Source organism: Coccinella septempunctata, chromosome 1 (genome assembly GCF_907165205.1).
Source record: "Coccinella septempunctata chromosome 1, icCocSept1.1, whole genome shotgun sequence".
Lineage (NCBI taxonomy): Eukaryota > Metazoa > Arthropoda > Insecta > Coleoptera > Coccinellidae > Coccinella > Coccinella septempunctata.
The window spans coordinates 68,500,500-68,523,268 of NC_058189.1; the positions used below are offsets into that span (position 1 = coordinate 68,500,500).

At 33.2% G+C, this 22,769-nt stretch overlaps 2 protein-coding genes across 2 annotated transcripts; one reads left to right on the forward strand and one right to left on the reverse strand.

Moving 5' to 3' along the window:
* Window positions 1–37: 37 nt before the first annotated feature.
* LOC123317515 (TBC1 domain family member 13) lies at window positions 38–21,393 on the forward strand. Its single transcript, XM_044904089.1, has 8 exons — window positions 38–261; window positions 314–387; window positions 19,061–19,186; window positions 19,241–19,542; window positions 19,973–20,171; window positions 20,221–20,422; window positions 20,477–20,599; window positions 20,674–21,393. Exons 1-8 carry the CDS (start codon window positions 242–244, stop codon window positions 20,798–20,800), a joined length of 1,173 nt encoding a protein of 390 aa, XP_044760024.1. The 5' UTR covers window positions 38–241; the 3' UTR covers window positions 20,801–21,393.
* Window positions 20,815–22,762, reverse strand: LOC123317523 (probable deoxyhypusine synthase). The gene is made up of 3 exons (XM_044904099.1): window positions 21,862–22,762; window positions 21,659–21,762; window positions 20,815–21,611 (listed from the first exon to the last, which is right to left on the reverse strand). Exons 1-3 carry the CDS (start codon window positions 22,628–22,630, stop codon window positions 21,402–21,404), a joined length of 1,083 nt encoding a protein of 360 aa, XP_044760034.1. The 5' UTR covers window positions 22,631–22,762; the 3' UTR covers window positions 20,815–21,401.
* Window positions 22,763–22,769: the final 7 nt, after the last annotated feature.

A 22,769-nucleotide genomic window follows, 5' to 3' on the forward strand; every position in this document is an offset into this window, starting at 1 on the left:
AAAATTAATCAATGTGTTTGACTGTTTGATGATTGTTGATGATTTTATTCATTTAATTATAATGAAACTGAAATATTTTAAATGAATGTATCTAGTTTTTTATAAAAACGGCCAAAGATTCAAATTCTATTGGCTCCAAGTATGATGAACAATGTATGATCGTATGATGTTCAATTCTGAAAATCTCTGAAGAGATTGTAATCGCCTCTTCTCATTTTTCATAAGGAGTAGATAATGAAAAATGATGGCTTATAGAGCAAGGTTTGAAATTTCTTCAAGCTAAGGCGTTTCAATATTAATTATTGCTTTCCAGGCTGAAGAAATTTGATGACATAATTTCAGAGGACATCATAAATTTGGATAGACTGAAATCCATAGCTTTTCATGGACTTCTGTGAAGTTATCCACGGGTTTCCAGCCACGGATTATGACGAGCGGTGCGATAAAGGTGGGATAGAGGCGATTCGGCCGGCGGCGTTGCCAGACCTTTCCGGCCTTCTGATCACCAGGAATTTGTGTTGATCTCTGAATTCCTGAATTGAACAAGTATACCGGAGGAAAAAAAATGATATGTATTTTTTGTAATCACAACTTGAATCATTGACCAACAAAAATTTATTATTTTAATAAACATTTCACAAAACATTATGGAGTATTGTTCCGACTTATTGATAGACGACAGAAACGTTAATAACTCCGAAAATAATTCGTGCTCCAAAAAAATTCTTTCAGTGGAGTATTTGTATTGATGTGCTCTATCAGAATATATCATAAAATGAATTTAGCCCGCCGTCCATAATAGTGAAAAATCGTATTTTTGACCCAGCCACGGTTTTCTCAAAGAGAGAAATGTTTATAACTCCGAAAATAATTCGTGCTCCAAAAAAATTCTTTCGGTGGAGTATTTGTATGAATGTGCTCTATCAGAATATATCATAAAATGAATTTAGCCCGCCGTCCATAATAGTGAAAAATCGTATTTTTGACCCAGCCACGGTTTTCTCGATGAGAGAAATGTTTATAACTCCGAAAATAATTCGTGCTCCAAAAAAATTCTTTCAGTGGAGTATTTGTATTGATGTGCTCTATCAGAATATATCATAAAATGAATTTAGCCCGCCGTCCATAATAGTGAAAAATCGTATTTTTGAGCCAGCCACGGTTTTCTCAAAGAGAGAAATGTTTATAACTCCGAAAATAATTCGTGCTCCAAAAAAATTCTTTCAGTGGAGTATTTGTATTGATGTGCTCTATCAGAATATATCATAAAATGAATTTAGCCCGCCGTCCATAATAGTGAAAAATCGTATTTTTGACCCAGCCACGGTTTTCTCAAAGAGAGAAATGTTTATAACTCCGAAAATAATTCGTGCTCCAAAAAAATTCTTTCAGTGGAGTATTTGTATTGATGTGCTCTATCAGAATATATCATAAAATGAATTTAGCCCGCCGTCCATAATAGTGAAAAATCGTATTTTTGACCCAGCCACGGTTTTCTCAAAGAGAGAAATGTTTATAACTCCGAAAATAATTCGTGCTCCAAAAAAATTCTTTCAGTGGAGTATTTGTATTGATGTGCTCTATCAGAATATATCATAAAATGAATTTAGCCCGCCGTCCATAATAGTGAAAAATCGTATTTTTGACCCAGCCACGGTTTTCTCAAAGAGAGAAATGTTTATAACTCCGAAAATAATTCGTGCTCCAAAAAAATTCTTTCAGTGGAGTATTTGTATTGATGTGCTCTATCAGAATATATCATAAAATGAATTTAGCCCGCCGTCCATAATAGTGAAAAATCGTATTTTTGACCCAGCCACGGTTTTCTCAAAGAGAGAAATGTTTATAACTCCGAAAATAATTCGTGCTCCAAAAAAATTCTTTCAGTGGAGTATTTGTATTGATGTGCTCTATCAGAATATATCATAAAATGAATTTAGCCCGCCGTCCATAATAGTGAAAAATCGTATTTTTGACCCAGCCACGGTTTTCTCAAAGAGAGAAATGTTTATAACTCCGAAAATAATTCGTGCTCCAAAAAAATTCTTTCAGTGGAGTATTTGTATTGATGTGCTCTATCAGAATATATCATAAAATGAATTTAGCCCGCCGTCCATAATAGTGAAAAATCGTATTTTTGACCCAGCCACGGTTTTCTCAAAGAGAGAAATGTTTATAACTCCGAAAATAATTCGTGCTCCAAAAAAATTCTTTCGGTGGAGTATTTGTATGAATGTGCTCTATCAGAATATATCATAAAATGAATTTAGCCCGCCGTCCATAATAGTGAAAAATCGTATTTTTGACCCAGCCACGGTTTTCTCAAAGAGAGAAATGTTTATAACTCCGAAAATAATTCGTGCTCCAAAAAAATTCTTTCAGTGGAGTATTTGTATTGATGTGCTCTATCAGAATATATCATAAAATGAATTTAGCCCGCCGTCCATAATAGTGAAAAATCGTATTTTTGACCCAGCCACGGTTTTCTCAAAGAGAGAAATGTTTATAACTCCGAAAATAATTCGTGCTCCAAAAAAATTCTTTCAGTGGAGTATTTGTATTGATGTGCTCTATCAGAATATATCATAAAATGAATTTAGCCCGCCGTCCATAATAGTGAAAAATCGTATTTTTGACCCAGCCACGGTTTTCTCAAAGAGAGAAATGTTTATAACTCCGAAAATAATTCGTGCTCCAAAAAAATTCTTTCAGTGGAGTATTTGTATTGATGTGCTCTATCAGAATATATCATAAAATGAATTTAGCCCGCCGTCCATAATAGTGAAAAATCGTATTTTTGACCCAGCCACGGTTTTCTCAAAGAGAGAAATGTTTATAACTCCGAAAATAATTCGTGCTCCAAAAAAATTCTTTCAGTGGAGTATTTGTATTGATGTGCTCTATCAGAATATATCATAAAATGAATTTAGCCCGCCGTCCATAATAGTGAAAAATCGTATTTTTGACCCAGCCACGGTTTTCTCAAAGAGAGAAATGTTTATAACTCCGAAAATAATTCGTGCTCCAAAAAAATTCTTTCGGTGGAGTATTTGTATGAATGTGCTCTATCAGAATATATCATAAAATGAATTTAGCCCGCCGTCCATAATAGTGAAAAATCGTATTTTTGACCCAGCCACGGTTTTCTCAAAGAGAGAAATGTTTATAACTCCGAAAATAATTCGTGCTCCAAAAAAATTCTTTCAGTGGAGTATTTGTATTGATGTGCTCTATCAGAATATATCATAAAATGAATTTAGCCCGCCGTCCATAATAGTAAAAAATCGAACATTTTCCTCTACTCAGCCGTTATCCTTTAATGCATGTTGCGGAAAATCAACTTCCATGAAAAGATAACGTTGCCCAGCAAGAACCACGTGGAGGTGTAGAGGTATCTCTTGCCAAGGAATGGGAGTAAAGGAAAAATTATCATGAATTTCAGATAAAGGAGGGAACTCTATAGGAGATTATGGGATAGAGGATAATATTTACCAACTATTATTTATACCTTTCATATAACTGCAATGTGTTAAGGGAATATGAAATAAATCTCAAAAAATACACTTATTCACGAAAATTGAATAATCATGATGAAATAGACTGTTCCAAATCACAAGGAATCATAATGGTCAGAATAGTAAATATCGAATCGCATTGGTGATGTAAAGAAGAAATCAGAAATAAATATAAACATAAAAAGACTATCCATGTAAAATTAAATTAAATCCTACATCTACCTAAAATGTAACAAATTATGCACAGTACCTTTAAATCAGCATATACAATAGCATAAACATATAAGGGACATTGCTAAAATGAAATTATTATCAGATAATTGAGAAAATAAAAATATGTATCGATCCCAATATATCATGACCTCACACTAGATTTATTTATATTAAAGAACATATCATCACCATATATATTGTCTCATTTATAAAATTCAAGAGGAATCGTTTGTGAACAAAAACATTTAACAGAAAATAACTGATTGAAATATATCTAACAGAGCATAATATCCGAACAAACATAATTATTCATCCCAAGAACAAGATCACAATTTATTATTTATCTTAAGGTGAAGAAACTCGCTTAAAAAATACGTTCATCATATCGCTAAATCAAAAAATTAAACTATCCAGAATTCATATTTCGACTCACAGTGAAAAAATAAAACAGACATGCATTTATAGATTACATCAAAGATAATGTGTTTCACAATGTTCCTAAATAAAATATATTAGAAATATAAAATTTAATTAAAAGAATCTCTCAACAATTAATTAATCGCGCACAACTGACAGACTGTAAATGAAGTATCTGAAATGGTTTCAGATATACATCTTTCATGAAAATGCCTACAACAACTACCGCATCGCACTGACTGACATGAAAACAATACGTTATTTCCGCAAAATAAGCATATCTCGGACATATTATCTGAAGAATTAATGATGACATCTTTCAAATCTACTCTATAATTTTTAATATTGACATTATTGTTCAAACGTTCTCCATTGACTAATTTTTCAAAATAATATAGAATATAAACTCCGCAATTATAGCCGTCGTCTTGTTTATCATGTTGCTTCAGTTCGATGGTCCACTCATCAACATTTGTACAAATATTTGTTTTATAATATTCTACATATTTTAGGAAATTACCTAGATATAATGAAGATTCTTCTCTTGTGCTGCCATATGGATTTAGAAAACAAAAGCTTTTAGATTTTATATTAACAACAGCCAAACAAAAATGATGGGAACTAGAGCGATCCATTTTATCGGAGTAATTTTGAAGTATTGGAAATATTAAAACATCTTTCTTGAACTCTACATTTGATAGTGAAGGGTGGTTTTCACCAAAACCATATAAAAATATTCTTGTCCCTTGTAAAGTTGGGAAAACTTGAAACTCATTTTTATTCTTATTGAATATATTTAAGCAAATATCTACTATGAAATTAGATAACCATTCCTTTCCCGATAATATTTCAAAATCCTCAGAAGTAATTTCCTTCACATCACATTCAAAATCTTTAAAAAATGAAATATAATATTTTCTTCCTATATTTTTATAATACCTTGAAGTAGAAACTAATCCATTCGGTAAAATAACTATTTCACTTGATGGTCTCCATTTGATAAACGAGGGATTTTTGATTGATTTGGAGATATATGGCAACATTATGAAAAAAAAAAACCGCTTCAATTTTGGAAAAATATCCCTCCAACGCTTATTATCTCTGAATATTCGATCTATTTTAATACCTTTGAAGGTCCAAATTACAAAATCGCACCAATCTCTATTACTTATCTCGAGGAGGCCCTGTATTTGATGATAATAAGGGTGCGTTTTAGAAATAGTTCCCGTTTTTATATTAAATGCTTTAATTTTTCCTAGCGAGATTGCTTCATTCGGTTCTAAAAATCGACACGAGTACGGGCATTTAACTTCAATTAAACCATTATCATTCACCAATCCATCCGGAGAACCCGCAAGATATTGATACGACGGATGGATTATCAAACCCGAAGAAATGCACTTCGTATTAGTTGCTGCTTCATAGGCTTGGACAGCACGTTTTTCAAAATCTAATCCATGTTTAACAGCTACATTTGACGAGATATCAGTCGGATCTTGCATTTCTTTTAATAAATTAATTAAACTACCCGTAGTTCTCGCATTGCAGATCCTTCCGAAATGGGATGCCGTGACACGCATTTTTCTTTCTCTGAACCAAGCTTCAGATTCTCGTTGAGTCCTGGTATTCCTTTCAATGTCCTTCAAATCTTCTAGGGATTTTGTATAATGCTCAGTAAAATATTTATTACATTGCTCTTGTAAGTTTATCGTAGAAGGAACGCTTTGTTCTGTAGCTTTATCCGCACAAAATTTACAAAAAAAGTCTCCGCTGAATGTTGCTTCTAAATCTCCAATACACACCACATGAACCCATCCATCGCACTTGTCACATTGGACCCACTCAGCTTCGAACTCAAGCACTCCCTCTTTACAATAAATGCAGAGATCCGATGATACTTTATTAGGCTGAGGCGATTGGGAATTCTTAAGTGCCCTATTCAATGACGTTCCAAGAAAGTTATTATGAATCACTTTTTCTTTCTTCTTCCAAACCTCTTGTGAAGCAAGACCATAATCTTTTTTCTCATTATAACTTTTAGTGCATTTTGATTTAGTTATATTTTCGGAGCTTTCTTTATAAACAAAAATGACATATTTTCGTATTTTTCTGACAATACGACTACTTTTTTGACGCATTACTCTCTTTGCTAGGATATTCTTCAAAATACCAAACCATCTTTCAACAGGAGCATTGCTCAATCTCTCCTTGTTTTTCAACAATATTCCACTCCAGAGGGGAGAAAAGGGAATATAATGTTTAAAAAAATACTGAAAGAACTCCAAATTTTTATATTCGTTCTCGCTAAAATGACCCGGATCGGAGTTCACTGACAAAGGTTTTACAACTTCTCTCAAATACTGACATAATAATGTCGAATCAAAATTGCCCGGCTCACTTTTATTCAATTTTAAATTTACTTCAATCTGAATATTATCTATTAAAGGATCTGAATAATTCGATATTTCAAGTAACTTTCTGAAGGCATTTGAGAACGTTGAATTTTTAGTCTCCGAATTCGTTACAATATATAAATATTTGAACCAGGCACAAAAAATTTCCCAATCATTAATATTATAAGCTGTCGCTACAATTTCTTTTACATGTCGATTTACGTTATGGTCTTTATAATAATTATCAATATCTCTAGCCATTAATTTAAATAGGTGGGAACAGCAGAGGTGCATTTCTATTTTATTTGAAGGAAATAATTCTTTACTTGATACTATACGAAAAGTCATATCCAAATAATCTTTCAATTCTAGTGAATTGAATGCAACCGAAACAGCATTCAACAATGCAAAGCTGAAGTCTGTAACGATTTTCTGAAAAGCCGGCCATTTCTTGTGAGAAGTACAAAAAGCCTTGAATTTTAGGAGCCACGCACCTATGCTGCCCGCATCATGTTGAGAGGAAATCATTTCCACAACTGGACAAATTCTACTAGAGTTTTGCACTTGAATTACACCCGCATAATAATAAACTTTATTTCCCGTATTATTGGGACGACGTACTATAGTTCCAGTTGAGTCTAAATATAAAACTGTACCCTTGCTCGCCGTTAACATTTGCAATTGTTCTATGCTATAAGTATGAACATGAAATGGTTCTCCTACAGACTGAATATAATTTTTATGTTCATTACGCATTTCCATCATATCAATTACATCATTTACATGTCTGTCATTTTTTGCCAAGGCTTCAGATCGAACTTTTCTATAGACTGCGTCAGATTTTACATCACCCAAATTTTTTTTCCGCAGAGTACCTTTATCTAAGTTTATTATGTCAGTCTGACGTTGTTCTAAAGCCTTCACATTTAACATCTCCTTCTTCAACAATTTTCTTTTAATTCCTCTCATTTGTGTCGCTTTATAATTCAAATGATTAAAATTGATATCCGAGCTCATTACCTCGACCATATAATCTGTTGTGTTAATAAGAGGAATTAAGTGAAGTATAAATTTTTTACAAGAAGGGTGGACACAATAAGCATATATTTTGAAAGAATTAGATCTCTTCATGTAGCGATAAGTTTTGTAATATAAGTTACAGGTATTATTGACAGTAACAATTTTTTCATTCATCAAATATACATATTTTTCCGAAATGAATTTTCCATCTTTACATATGGAAGAAAATTCTTTTTCAGTTATTAAAAATGAACCTTCCCTAACGAGACAATTTTTATAAGAAGTACATTTGCTTTTATCACTTTTTAAATTTATTGTTCCTTTTGGCAACATTTCTTCAATTTTTTTGGTAGATTGATGAACATATAACAAATCGGGCGAGCACGTGAAAAAATCAGAACTAATTTCTTTTCTTGTTCTAGAGGATAATCTCGATGTATCTTTCGTGGAATCTTGCATTTGAAAAGAACTTACTATTCCTGAAGATACTGGCGTTTGTAAATTTTGATGTTGTTCTAATACCTTAAAACTCAAAGATGATGAACCTTCATAAATTGGGGTGGAATGCGTAATAATATCGGAAATGGCATTCATACCCTTGTAACTTTCTTCCTTTGTACTCAAATTTTCACTGTTTCTAAGAAGCGAATTATCAGGGAAATTTAAATTAGAAATGTTCCTACGTACGAAATAATAAAGATTTCTTCGATTTTTCAAAGTGTTTTTAAAATTTAAATAATTACAAAATTTTGAATATATCGAATTTTCCGAATGGTAACTACTGTTTACTATATTTTCCTTTGAAATGTCATATTGCGAAATAAATTCATTCAATTTTGTTAACTTTATTTCAGAAGGATGTTTTTTGATTGAAACTTTGAAATTTTTGGCCGTAATATCTTCAGGAATTATTTCCATTTTCTCCCGCTTACCTGTTATTAATTGACTAATTTTTTTAGTGTCACGTTTGAAAATATTCAATACTTTTTTACGAGTTTCAAAACTATCTGACGAGAAAATAAATAATGAAGCGTTTGTAATAATTTCACTATCGGTTGGTAATTCTTGTAATTTTGCGAAAGATACATCTGGATAAAATTGATTTATGTAGTCGGCTAATTTACTTACTGGAAATTGTGTTGGTCTTCCAGCCATATTGCTTATCACAAACACAAATAGAAAATTTAGGTTAATTGTTTATGAAAGAGGAATCTTTTTACAGAAATAACAACTTCACGTAAAAAGTACTCACAAATGTGAAAAACTCGGAAAAAATCTTTCCAGCACTAAGGCACACAAAAGATTTCAAAAATGCACTGCACTAGTCGTAATGGAGAGCAGTTTTTTTCACCAAAGTGAATACCATTCTGGTGATTTGTAGAAACTATTTATACCATTTGTACAGTACTTCATGTAATAAAAAACACGTGGCCTTTTTTCAAGATACCGCCTGAGTGGGGGTTTCGTTTATCTTTTCTGAATTCGGACCAGGTAAAATAAGGTGAAATGTAAATTTGCCTACTCTTCCGATTCTTTAATTAATAGTTTCTTAACCTTTTCAAGGAATCATTACACAGATGCAATATCGAATTTAGAGGGTGATTCACCGCAATGGACCATTAGAAGTTTCTCGAAAATTATTCATAATTTTGTGCTGAAAATTTTATGTGAGCATTTTCCACAATGGACTTCCGGTTGTACCGGAAAAGACCTACTACTTGTACTTCTTATCAAAACATTGTGAAAACAGAGACCCACATTTCTTGCGGATATTTCCGCAGAAGAATTTGTGACAACACGTGGAATGATATCCATTGGTTATCGATTTTCGATACTCACGTGATATCAAAAAGTGTTTTCCAACAGTTATCAATTAGTAACTAAATAATATATCGAATTTTGATATCCATTTGTTACCCATATGGTAATCAAAATGATAGCATACTTCTATCGTTTTGTGTCATCACATATATATCTATTTTTCTGTAACAAGATCTGATATCCAGGTGATACTTATACAGGGTGGGGCTTTTTAAACGAAACAGACGAGATAACGGGCGTAATAAATTTATTTCGAAAAAATGCTCGGACACGTCGTTTTTTGTTTGACTCATTTCAATCATTTTTTTGCTATCTAATACATTTATGTATCGAATCCTTGATAACAAGCTAACCGAAGCAGAAAATTCATTCAAATGTGAATGATCCTCTTCTGAGTATATGTTTGTCTAGTACTCCCCAATCTCTATTCCTGATACTTTCGGAGATATTAAAAATTTTCAACAATAAATTGCCAAAACCATTGATACAATTAAATAGGCATAGAAAAGACATTTCATATTTTGGGAAGGTGAAATTCTGAAAATAGGTTATTGAGATCCTGAGGACGAGTTTTGTGATATACATAGTGTCCTAATATTCATCATCTTGTCACTCGATACAATACAGCATTTTTTCAAATGGGACACCCCCTGCAGCAACGTCGTAATATTAAAAATATTTTAATCAGATAGATCAGAAGCATAAACCAAAATTTTCAGAACAATCCTATATAATCCGTTCTTCGTAAACGTTTCATAGGCCACTCACCGTGAGACATCCTGTATAGCAGATCAAGGTCACAATTTGAACGTATCTAAAAACGCATGTTTGAAAGTTAATTACAGAAATGTAGGAATTCTTTAACTAGAGACAAATATAGTTGTTTTACCTGCTACTACGAAGTCAATGTTTTCGACAACACAATTAACAGCCAAAGTGGAGCAGAGGACATCGAGGGTGGATAAAATTGTGAGAGGTTTTGAAACCGCAGGTTCGAAACCCAACAAAGGTAGTATAGCGAAAAACTTCATATAATCTTTGAGTATTCAACATAACCAAGGGTTAATACTCAAGGATATAATACACTTTCTGAAATCAACGGATCAAAAAACTAAATCAGGTTACTGTATAATCAGAAAAATTTCTTCATTTTTTTCAATTCCGATTATATTTTTTTAATTAACATTTTTGTTAGATAACATTTAGATATCCATTTTCGACATCCGCGTGATATAATTTATCGGTATCTATTTGATACGAAATAATGATATCGCATTGATATCGGAGATCGATATCCATGTGATAACAGAATCTTTAGAACACTGTGGCATCACCCGTGTATCACAATGTGATATCCAACTATCACATCAAGCACGGGGTATAACGGTATGAAGGCGGAACCAAGTTCCTCGGGCCAGCTAGTAGGTGTATTTCGAAATAAATTTAACAGCTATTACGAAATTGAAATACAAAAAAGGAATAACTTGTGATTGTCAATAATCAATTATCCAGAGTCAAACACAAAATGAAAGTCATCATCAATTAAAAATGTCACCTAGCCAAGCAACAATTCTTATTCTACGACATAATATACCTTATTAAAGAGACAGAGTGAATTTACATTATTTTTAACGTATTCGATAAATCCATGTCATCTTTTTCCACTATGCTATGCTATCCTATCTTTCTCAACGTTTACAATGTATGATAATTTTGTTCGTATAATATTTGTGTTATATCGATTTTTTTTAATTATTTTGCGCAGTTAAGAATTACTCATCCTTACTCAAACGGTGCTATTTCAGATGTAGGTACGTGCCAAATGTTTCATGACCATTTCACATAATTATATGAGCGTCTTTGAATGTAAAATATTATTGTTCGGCAGCATGCTCACAGGATAGGAAATGTATTTTTTATTGGACGAGTTCCGACATTGCTGCCGCAGTCGAATAACAATAGAACCCGAACGACCGGGCCAATAGTATCTGGGAATACCCCATTACAGGCTTGTTGGTGTAAAAATATACATAATATTCAAATTTTCAGTTTATGGTTTACTATGCGGGTACAATAAGGGAAATACAGAAGTACTTATATTGGTACCTGTACGTGTTCGAAACCAAAGCATTGGTCTCTTAAGCATACTTTAACGATTTCATACAAAGGTACCGACAAATTGGTTGTGGCAAAACCAACAAACAGTCTTATACCCCTATTATATTATATTGTATTAAGATGTGAGCTCAAGAAACAGGAACGATTAATATTCCTAATTTGTCAATATTCTAAGTTTGTTTTCATTTTATCAATTTATTTCATCTTCATTTTATATATGAGAATTTTTTGTAACATTCGAAAATGGTGGCGAGATTTATGAACGTGTTTCTTTCTAGAAAACCGAGAGTGGGAGGTTAATATCTCGACAAATTTGTGTTTTATAAAATTCGTCATATTCCAATAAATTACCTGGATACCAAATCAAACCAAAGGTTTTTCATTTTATATCAACTACAACCAAACAAAAATAATGGAAACTCTACTGATCCATGTTATGTCAGTTTTTTTGAAGGGTGGGAAGTAAGGAGTATTGCCTGTAAATCAACAACAATTGAGATTTTCAAATTTATGTAATGATTTCTTGAATATCTTTTAAAACTATTAATTTAGGAAATTTTAGGAGAAAGTGGGGAAATTTACTTATCAGCTAATCATGAATATCTTATAACCTGACAGGGGGGAAGGCAAAATCCCCAGGGCCCTACCGCGGGCCTTCTTTCTGCGGTTAATTAATATGCATACATAATATAAATTTGATTAATGTCTGGATTATCTGCAGCTCTCGCTGCCTGACGAAACAGTAACATGAAAATAAAAATTGATATGGTCTGCAGCTATAAAAATTGAAACCAAGGTATTAAGTAATTACTAAGCAATATTAAAATAATTATGGATTCAATAGTTTTGATGATTCATCATTAAAAGTCACTTCAAACAACTCTCACGAATCCAAGTTCTTGAAAGCTTCACTTCTGCATTGAAAATTTTTGCAGTAAAACAGTCTGCGCGAAAATTTGAAGTACACGCCTCTGTTAAGTTTTTCGTGGTGTAATCAAATATTGAAACAGATTTTCAAAATTTCGATTTACAGGATGTTGTTTCGAGGATTCAAACGATTCATAATTTTTTGTAAACTCGATCTGGAGTTTGCTAGCGGTTATTGCATGATACATTTGAGCTTTGAATAAAAAACACGTTTGCCAAATATGAAGAAAATATACCGGGTGGTTCTCAGGAAGAAATGAGCTAAATTCATAAAACATCCTGTATCCCGACTACGAAGACAGTAAGACCAATAAAAATGGTATCTCCAGAACCACCTCGGTGCCACGTTTCCGCCTGTTAAGTATTTCCTTTTCCCAATGAAACACCCCGTATAATATAACATCGCGGTTGTCTTAAATTATTCTGTGCTGCTCCTTACTAAAGATGAAAACATAATTCTGAGCATCTTTTCATGTTCCATGATATTTTCTTTGTGGTGGGATTTTCTCTCGTAGTCAACGGCAGACTTTTTCTGAAAAACCAAAGAGCAGAATGTCTGATTTTAATTACCGAATCATTTTCTACACTTTAAGGATATTCACCCGCTTCCCCATCCTCAGTATGATGTTCAGTGTGAAAAATTTTAATTTATTTGCATTCTGATCATAAATCAGCAAGTCACCACAGTAAACTAATTTCCGTTGAATATCGAACATAATAACTCTCTTCATTCGAATTTGTTTTGAAGCAATTTTCCAAAGCTTTCATCTGCTTTTCCATCGCAGATGATATACAAATGATTGAAAAAGTAGTACCCTATACCTTTCTGTGGCTTCAGTTGAAAAAAATAAGTGTTTAATAAAAAAAATCGAATCATTTCCAGAATTTCTGAGTATCAATTCTGAGTCGATCAATTTGTATATTTGGGATTGAAGAGAATTGAAAATTGGTGGGAAGCGCGGGTTGAATACGAAAAAAATAATTTTCTGGAGTTCAAGTATTCCTATTTCGGGTTTTGAAGCAATTTATGATCCTGTACCTATCCTGTTACCTGGTCTGAGCCCAGAAAATATAAACAAAATCCCCACTAAGGCGGTAACTTCAAATAGGGCCATGTGTTTTTTATTATATCAATTACTAGGTGAGAATCTGTATAAAACGAAACTCCTCAACCTTGTACTTCCATTCTTGCAAATTATTCAGACCACTCTATCCAAAAGTGCAGTGCATCTCAAAAATTCAGTAATTGCCTTAGTGCTCGAAAGATTTTTTTCAAGTGTTCAGTAGTTGTGAGTATTTTTATTTATTTACTTGAAATCGTTGTATTCCGTGATTCTGAAAGAAAATATTTCACTTTCAAAATCAATCATCATATATTTTTTAAATTGTCTATTTCTGTTCCTGGTATGGCTTGAAGTCCAATACAATTAATTTCCTGTAAGTTAATTAGCTGATTATGTGAATCAACATTATCCAGATATATCTTTCGCATAATTACAAGAATTTACAAGGGATAGTGAAATTATTAGACATTCTTTTCTTTATATTTTATCGTCAGATACTTTTGGTAATCGTAACAAAATTTTGAATATTTTCGAACGCGATACTGAAAAAATTAGTCAATTATCAACAGATAATCGGAAGGTAATTGAAATAATTCCACACCTGATTTGTTCATCACTCCATCAAAAAAATTGAAGGAATGTTGCCAAAAGAAACAAAAAATTAAGAGCTGATGAAAAGAAATATACTTTATGTTAAAATAGCATTTTTAAGGATTACATTCATCAGAAAGAAATAAGAAAGATGTCGCACCAGAAAAATTCGATCAAGCGGCCAATCGACACCAGTCCGGTGAAGACCAAAAGGATTAAGCTTGAGCTTAGAAAAGAGCCGGTACTTGAACCGGCCTTCTCTGGAGAAGAAATAATAACAGCCGTTCAGAGGTCAACAGAGGAGGAACTCATAGGGGACTTCAGCAGGCCCTATACCCTACCGGTGACGAAAGGAAGGCATCAGGACCTAAAGTCGATAACTGCCTCAACTGTGGCCGACTTAATTACAGGCAGGATTGTAGTTAATGTGGAATTCAAAATAATTGATTGCCGGTATCCGTACGAGTTCAATGGCGGCCATATAAGTGGTGCCGTGAATATGTATATGAGGCAGCAAATCTCTGAATTTCTAAATAACTCATCCAAGGAAAGGGAAAAAATTAAATTTTTAATTTTCCACTGCGAATTTTCGAGTGAACGTGGACCTAACCTGTAAGTACTCAAACGTCCCTCCCATTAATTTTCTATAGCAACCTGAAGCTAAGAAAATACTTATCTCATTTTTTCCAGTTGCAGATATCTACGGGAGATGGATAGGAAAAAAAACGGGACTGCATACCCTGCATTAGATTACCCAGAAGTGTATCTCTTGGAGGGTGGATATAGTAAATTCTTCGGGGAGTACGCGGGGATGTGCAGTCCTCAAAATTATGTAGAAATGTTGCAGCCGGAATACGCTGAGGAGCTGCAACATTATAAAATGAAATCGAAGACGTGGAATAAAGACAAACACAGAATAAATAAAAAACGGTAAAAACGTGTAAATATAATTTTGTTTGAAGCTCATGGTTTTTATTTGTAAATCTTCATTATTACCTCTTTATTTAAGCTCAGTAATAAATAATGCAGTAGCATATGTGTTCCAGCTAAAGGTTAAAGTATATTATCGATTTTGAATTTGAAGTTGTGATACCTCTATATACAGGTTGTATATGATCTTTTCTGATAGGGCACATTAATACAAATACTTTACATCACCAATGCGATTCGATATCTACTATTCTGACCATTATGATTCCTTGTGATTTGGAACAGTCTATTTCATCATGATTATTCAATTTTCGTGAATAAGTGTATTTTTTGAGATTTATTTCATATTCCCTTAACACATTGCAGTTATATGAAAGGTATAAATAATAGTTGGTAAATATTATCCTCTATCCCATAATCTCCTATAGAGTTCCCTCCTTTATCTGAAATTCATGATAATTTTTCCTTTACTCCCATTCCTTGGCAAGAGATACCTCTACACCTCCACGTGGTTCTTGCTGGGCAACGTTATCTTTTCATGGAAGTTGATTTTCCGCAACATGCATTAAAGGATAACGGCTGAGTAGAGGAAAATGTTCGATTTTTTACTATTATGGACGGCGGGCTAAATTCATTTTATGATATATTCTGATAGAGCACATCAATACAAATACTCCACTGAAAGAATTTTTTTGGAGCACGAATTATTTTCGGAGTTATAAACATTTCTCTCTTTGAGAAAACCGTGGCTGGGTCAAAAATACGATTTTTCACTATTATGGACGGCGGGCTAAATTCATTTTATGATATATTCTGATAGAGCACATTCATACAAATACTCCACTGAAAGAATTTTTTTGGAGCACGAATTATTTTCGGAGTTATAAACATTTCTCTCTTTGAGAAAACCGTGGCTGGGTCAAAAATACGATTTTTCACTATTATGGACGGCGGGCTAAATTCATTTTATGATATATTCTGATAGAGCACATCAATACAAATACTCCACTGAAAGAATTTTTTTGGAGCACGAATTATTTTCGGAGTTATAAACATTTCTCTCATCGAGAAAACCGTGGCTGGGTCAAAAATACGATTTTTCACTATTATGGACGGCGGGCTAAATTCATTTTATGATATATTCTGATAGAGCACATCAATGCAAATACTCCACTGAAAGAATTTTTTTGGAGCACGAATTATTTTCGGAGTTATAAACATTTCTCTCTTTGAGAAAACCGTGGCTGGGTCAAAAATACGATTTTTCACTATTATGGACGGCGGGCTAAATTCATTTTATGATATATTCTGATAGAGCACATCAATACAAATACTCCACTGAAAGAATTTTTTTGGAGCACGAATTATTTTCGGAGTTATAAACATTTCTCTCATCGAGAAAACCGTGGCTGGGTCAAAAATACGATTTTTCACTATTATGGACGGCGGGCTAAATTCATTTTATGATATATTCTGATAGAGCACATCAATGCAAATACTCCACTGAAAGAATTTTTTTGGAGCACGAATTATTTTCGGAGTTATAAACATTTCTCTCTTTGAGAAAACCGTGGCTGGGTCAAAAATACGATTTTTCACTATTATGGACGGCGGGCTAAATTCATTTTATGATATATTCTGATAGAGCACATTCATACAAATACTCCACTGAAAGAATTTTTTTGGAGCACGAATTATTTTCGGAGTTATAAACATTTCTCTCATCGAGAAAACCGTGGCTGGGTCAAAAATACGATTTTTCACTATTATGGACGGCGGGCTAAATTCATTTTATGATATATTCTGATAGAGCACATCAATACAAATACTCCACTGAAAGAATTTTTTTGGAGCACGAATTATTTTCGGAGTTATAAACATTTCTCTCTTTGAGAAAACCGTGGCTGGGTCAAAAATACGATTTTTCACTATTATGGACGGCGGGCTAAATTCATTTTATGATATATTCTGATAGAGCACATTCATACAAATACTCCACCGAAAGAATTTTTTTGGAGCACGAATTATTTTCGGAGTTATAAACATTTCTCTCTTTGAGAAAACCGTGGCTGGGTCAAAAATACGATTTTTCACTATTATGGACGGCGGGCTAAATTCATTTTATGATATATTCTGATAGAGCACATCAATACAAATACTCCACTGAAAGAATTTTTTTGGAGCACGAATTATTTTCGGAGTTATAAACATTTCTCTCTTTGAGAAAACCGTGGCTGGGTCAAAAATACGATTTTTCACTATTATGGACGGCGGGCTAAATTCATTTTATGATATATTCTGATAGAGCACATCAATACAAATACTCCACTGAAAGAATTTTTTTGGAGCACGAATTATTTTCGGAGTTATAAACATTTCTCTCTTTGAGAAAACCGTGGCTGGGTCAAAAATACGATTTTTCACTATTATGGACGGCGGGCTAAATTCATTTTATGATATATTCTGATAGAGCACATCAATACAAATACTCCACTGAAAGAATTTTTTTGGAGCACGAATTATTTTCGGAGTTATAAACATTTCTCTCTTTGAGAAAACCGTGGCTGGGTCAAAAATACGATTTTTCACTATTATGGACGGCGGGCTAAATTCATTTTATGATATATTCTGATAGAGCACATCAATACAAATACTCCACTGAAAGAATTTTTTTGGAGCACGAATTATTTTCGGAGTTATAAACATTTCTCTCTTTGAGAAAACCGTGGCTGGGTCAAAAATACGATTTTTCACTATTATGGACGGCGGGCTAAATTCATTTTATGATATATTCTGATAGAGCACATCAATACAAATACTCCACTGAAAGAATTTTTTTGGAGCACGAATTATTTTCGGAGTTATAAACATTTCTCTCTTTGAGAAAACCGTGGCTGGGTCAAAAATACGATTTTTCACTATTATGGACGGCGGGCTAAATTCATTTTATGATATATTCTGATAGAGCACATCAATACAAATACTCCACTGAAAGAATTTTTTTGGAGCACGAATTATTTTCGGAGTTATAAACATTTCTCTCTTTGAGAAAACCGTGGCTGGGTCAAAAATACGATTTTTCACTATTATGGACGGCGGGCTAAATTCATTTTATGATATATTCTGATAGAGCACATCAATACAAATACTCCACTGAAAGAATTTTTTTGGAGCACGAATTATTTTCGGAGTTATAAACATTTCTCTCTTTGAGAAAACCGTGGCTGGCTCAAAAATACGATTTTTCACTATTATGGACGGCGGGCTAAATTCATTTTATGATATATTCTGATAGAGCACATCAATACAAATACTCCACTGAAAGAATTTTTTTGGAGCACGAATTATTTTCGGAGTTATAAACATTTCTCTCATCGAGAAAACCGTGGCTGGGTCAAAAATACGATTTTTCACTATTATGGACGGCGGGCTAAATTCATTTTATGATATATTCTGATAGAGCACATTCATACAAATACTCCACCGAAAGAATTTTTTTGGAGCACGAATTATTTTCGGAGTTATAAACATTTCTCTCTTTGAGAAAACCGTGGCTGGGTCAAAAATACGATTTTTCACTATTATGGACGGCGGGCTAAATTCATTTTATGATATATTCTGATAGAGCACATCAATACAAATACTCCACTGAAAGAATTTTTTTGGAGCACGAATTATTTTCGGAGTTATTAACGTTTCTGTCGTCTATCAATAAGTCGGAACAATACTCCATAATGTTTTGTGAAATGTTTATTAAAATAATAAATTTTTGTTGGTCAATGATTCAAGTTGTGATTACAAAAAATACATATCATTTTTTTTCCTCCGGTATACTTGTTCAATTCAGGAATTCAGAGATCAACACAAATTCCTGGTGATCAGAAGGCCGGAAAGGTCTGGCAACGCCGCCGGCCGAATCGCCTCTATCCCACCTTTATCGCACCGCTCGTCATAATCCGTGGCTGGAAACCCGTGGATAACTTCACAGAAGTTTTTCATGGTAGAGATCAATTCCCATAATTCAATTTAGATATTAAAAGGTTCATTGTAGGTATCCCAGATGATCAAGGGCTCAGATCGTTATGTTGGAGATTACTATTGAATTATTTACCACCAGAAAAGGAATCGTGGGATTCTTTATTAATGAAAAAAAGAGATTTGTACAAACAATTCATAGGTAAGGATAAGAGGTTCTTCAAGAGAAAATGTGAAATTAGCGCTCAATTTTTAGATGAAATGATTGTCATGCCGGGATCAAAAGAAGAAAACGGAGATGTTACATTCAACGATCATCCACTTAGTAGCAACCCTGATAGCCAATGGCAAACTTTCTTTAAAGATAATGAGGTGCTTCTTCAAATCGATAAAGATGTTAGGAGGCTGTGTCCCGACATATCATTCTTTCAACAACCAACTGAATTTCCATGCACAAAAATCGTAGATAGCAAAGAAGAAATAAGGTTACATAAAAGGGTGCAACGTTGTGTCTTGAAATCTGCGAATGTGGAAAGAAAGGGTTTAGGCATTACCAAGGTAAGTTTTTAATCTGTACTGAAGATTTCTTACCCATTAATATTTCGTATTTATTCCTATCTGAATCCTGTATTGACTACATACAACCATTCATCTATTTTTTCTTATTCCAATTTCAAATGAAGCGTCACTGAAAAGTGCAGTGTTTGTCAGTGCCATCTATTTGTCAATTTGAAAACTACTAGTATCCATCGGATTTTCAGAATAACTTGTACTTTTTTCTCATGCCGCTAATATCAGTAGCAGGTATAAACTTTTTTCTACTAAGTATGTTGATTTTCCATGTATATTGCATGTTTACTTGAATTTTATCAAAATATTGGTTAGCTGTTTTGCATGCTGAATGTAAAAAAGTGAATTGTTGTTCAACATTCTGCACATTTAACTGTCCAAATGGTCCTTTATATTCCTGAAAATGTAAATTATCCAGATTGCTCTAACAACAAGAAAAGCAAATGAGGATTATGCACCGATGACGGAAGGAAAAGAAGCTCATTGGGAAGTAGTGGAGAGGATTCTGTTTCTTTATGCCAAATTGAACCCAGGGCAGAGCTACGTTCAAGGCATGAATGAAATTGTAGGACCCATTTATCATGCTTTCGCATGTGATCCCGATATCTCCTATAGAGGTGAGCTATCGTAATTTTGATCCTTCGCGTTCTTAAATCTAGTTTTCAGAATATGCCGAAGCAGATTGCTTTTTTTGTTTCACGAATTTAATGTCGGAAATCAGGGATTTTTTCATAAAAAGTCTAGACGAGACGGACCACGGCATTAATAAAATGATGAATAAAATGCTCAACCACCTTAAAATTTACGATCGTGATGTTTGGTTGAAACTTCAACAACTGGACCTCAAGCCGCAATACTACAGCTTCAGGTCAGGCTTCTTAAGTCGAAAATGTTTTATTTTTTTTTATACGAAATATTGTAGGTGGATAACTCTGCTCCTCTCCCAAGAATTCCCTCTTCCCGACGTTTTGAGGATATGGGATTCTCTGTTTTCAGATGAAAATAGGTTCGATTTCTTGATAAACGTTTGCTGCGCTATGATTATGTGAGTAAACCTACTTTTGCATAAAAAATTTGGTAAGTTTGTTGTTAAATCCTGATCGATAATCTAATTCGCAGAATACTCAGAGAGAGGCTTCTGCAGGGAGATTTTCCATCCAACATAAAGCTACTGCAGAGCTTTCCACCAATGGATGTTCAGATAATTTTATCAAAAGCCATGGAACTTTCCGAATTCAAACCATAAAATATTTTTTTCAAGTGAAAATTCCGCAAATCGATTGATTACACTCATAATACAATTAGAGAGTGTGAATGAAAGAACTAGAATGGAAATTCTACAAATAATGTAAAAATTACAAATAATTCAAGTCGTTCTAGATTACCAGGTGATATTATATTTGCCATTCTAGTATTTTATAAGCTTCACTTTGTTGAGAAATTGTTCGTGCAATTTCAATGGTGAATCTCGTTTTCACTGAAAAAAATTTAATTTTTATAGTTTCTCACAATTACACTCGAAATATTTTATAGTCAATCTTCTCAAAAAATTTTCTTAGACATAATTATTTTTAGAATTCTATTATATGTTTATATTATTCCTCAGCAAATTATTCGATATTTTTAATGAATTTGTTGTTCAAATTTTATGTTTTTCCAAACTCATGTTGTTGATATTTAATTATACCTTTATATCTATATTAAAGAAAATTTTTCTCACATTCCTTTAATTATATATGCCTTTTGTGATCATGACAAAATATATAATTCCGATCATTTTGATTACATTTTTTGTAAGTCCAATTTTTATGTTGAATAAAACCAATATATTTTTTTCAAGTTTTATTTTATTTCGACTTATCCTGGAAGAAATCTTTAGCGAACGTTTGACCAACCAACAATGGGAAAACCAGAGTAGCCTCGGCGTAAATTTTTACTGGTTCTGCTCCTAGTTTAATTTTTCCCCAGGATTTTGCTTCATCTGGTCTAGCTCCTGCATCGCTACCATCATATTCAGAAGCAGTGTTAATGAAAACACTAAAATCTGCACCATTTCTCTGGAAAAACACTATTAATACACGAAAATTCAAAACATATGCCGTACCATCAAATTAGCATTACATATGTGATGTTTAATAAGCCCTCCTCCAATTATTATCATGCCTGTATTCACAGCCTTCATGGCCATCGAGTTTAAACGCTTTAGGTCTGAAAAAAATATTGATTATTTGCAAGTGAAAAAATTTAACCTTCATTATGGCTAATTATTGAAAAATTATAAATAAATAAGGCATACCAAAATATCACCTGAAAGGATGTCTAGAACTAAACCCGGACTCTTAATAGAATGCATGAACATCATATCGCCTAAACTTCCATCTGTGAGTGCCGGAGAAAAAACGGGTATCTTATTTTTAGCAGCCCAATAATATATGCTGCTTTCATTATTAATTCTCAAGCCGAGTTCATAAATAACTTTGCTGGGACTCCACAGGATTTTCTCTTCTTTCTGCTTCTTCAAGAATTCATCTAATATTGGCATAATCCAGTTTTCGAAGTGGCAATAGTTGTCGTTTGGTACTAATAGGTTTCCTATCCTATTAATGCCCACTTCTCGTAAAGTTTTTCCATCCAGATGAAAGTCTCCTAGGAATGTTGGGGATAAACATTTAATCAAATCTTCTTCTACACCACCTGCAGTGGTCACTATGCAATCCACCATTTTATGCTGGACTAAAAATCTAATTGTTTCTCTCAAGCCGCTAGAAACGATGTTACTAGTGTACCCTAGGAATATTGTACAGTTGCTACTAACAATTGTGAATGGATCTTCGGCATCTATGAATTTATCGCTGGGAATTTTCTGCTTTCTACACTCTATCATTCTGTTTATTTCTTGAACAGCTTTTCCAAAATTGGTAGCTTGAAATCCAGAGTGTAGATAACTATCCAAGATTTTTGAATAATCCAGACCTTTGTTCCAATCATATCCATTCACCTGTTCTTGTAAAAATGTTTTGTCGCTAGTTTTCTTCAAAACTGCTTCTTGTAATGGATCTGGAATGCTCTCAGCCATTATAGTGGAGAAATTCTGCAATATTATTATACGTGAACAATATTTAGAACTTTTAGAAGTTCTTAAATATTAAATTAACTGTTTTTGTTATTTTACTTATTTTAACCTCAATTATTTTAACTTAACCTTAATTCCGAAC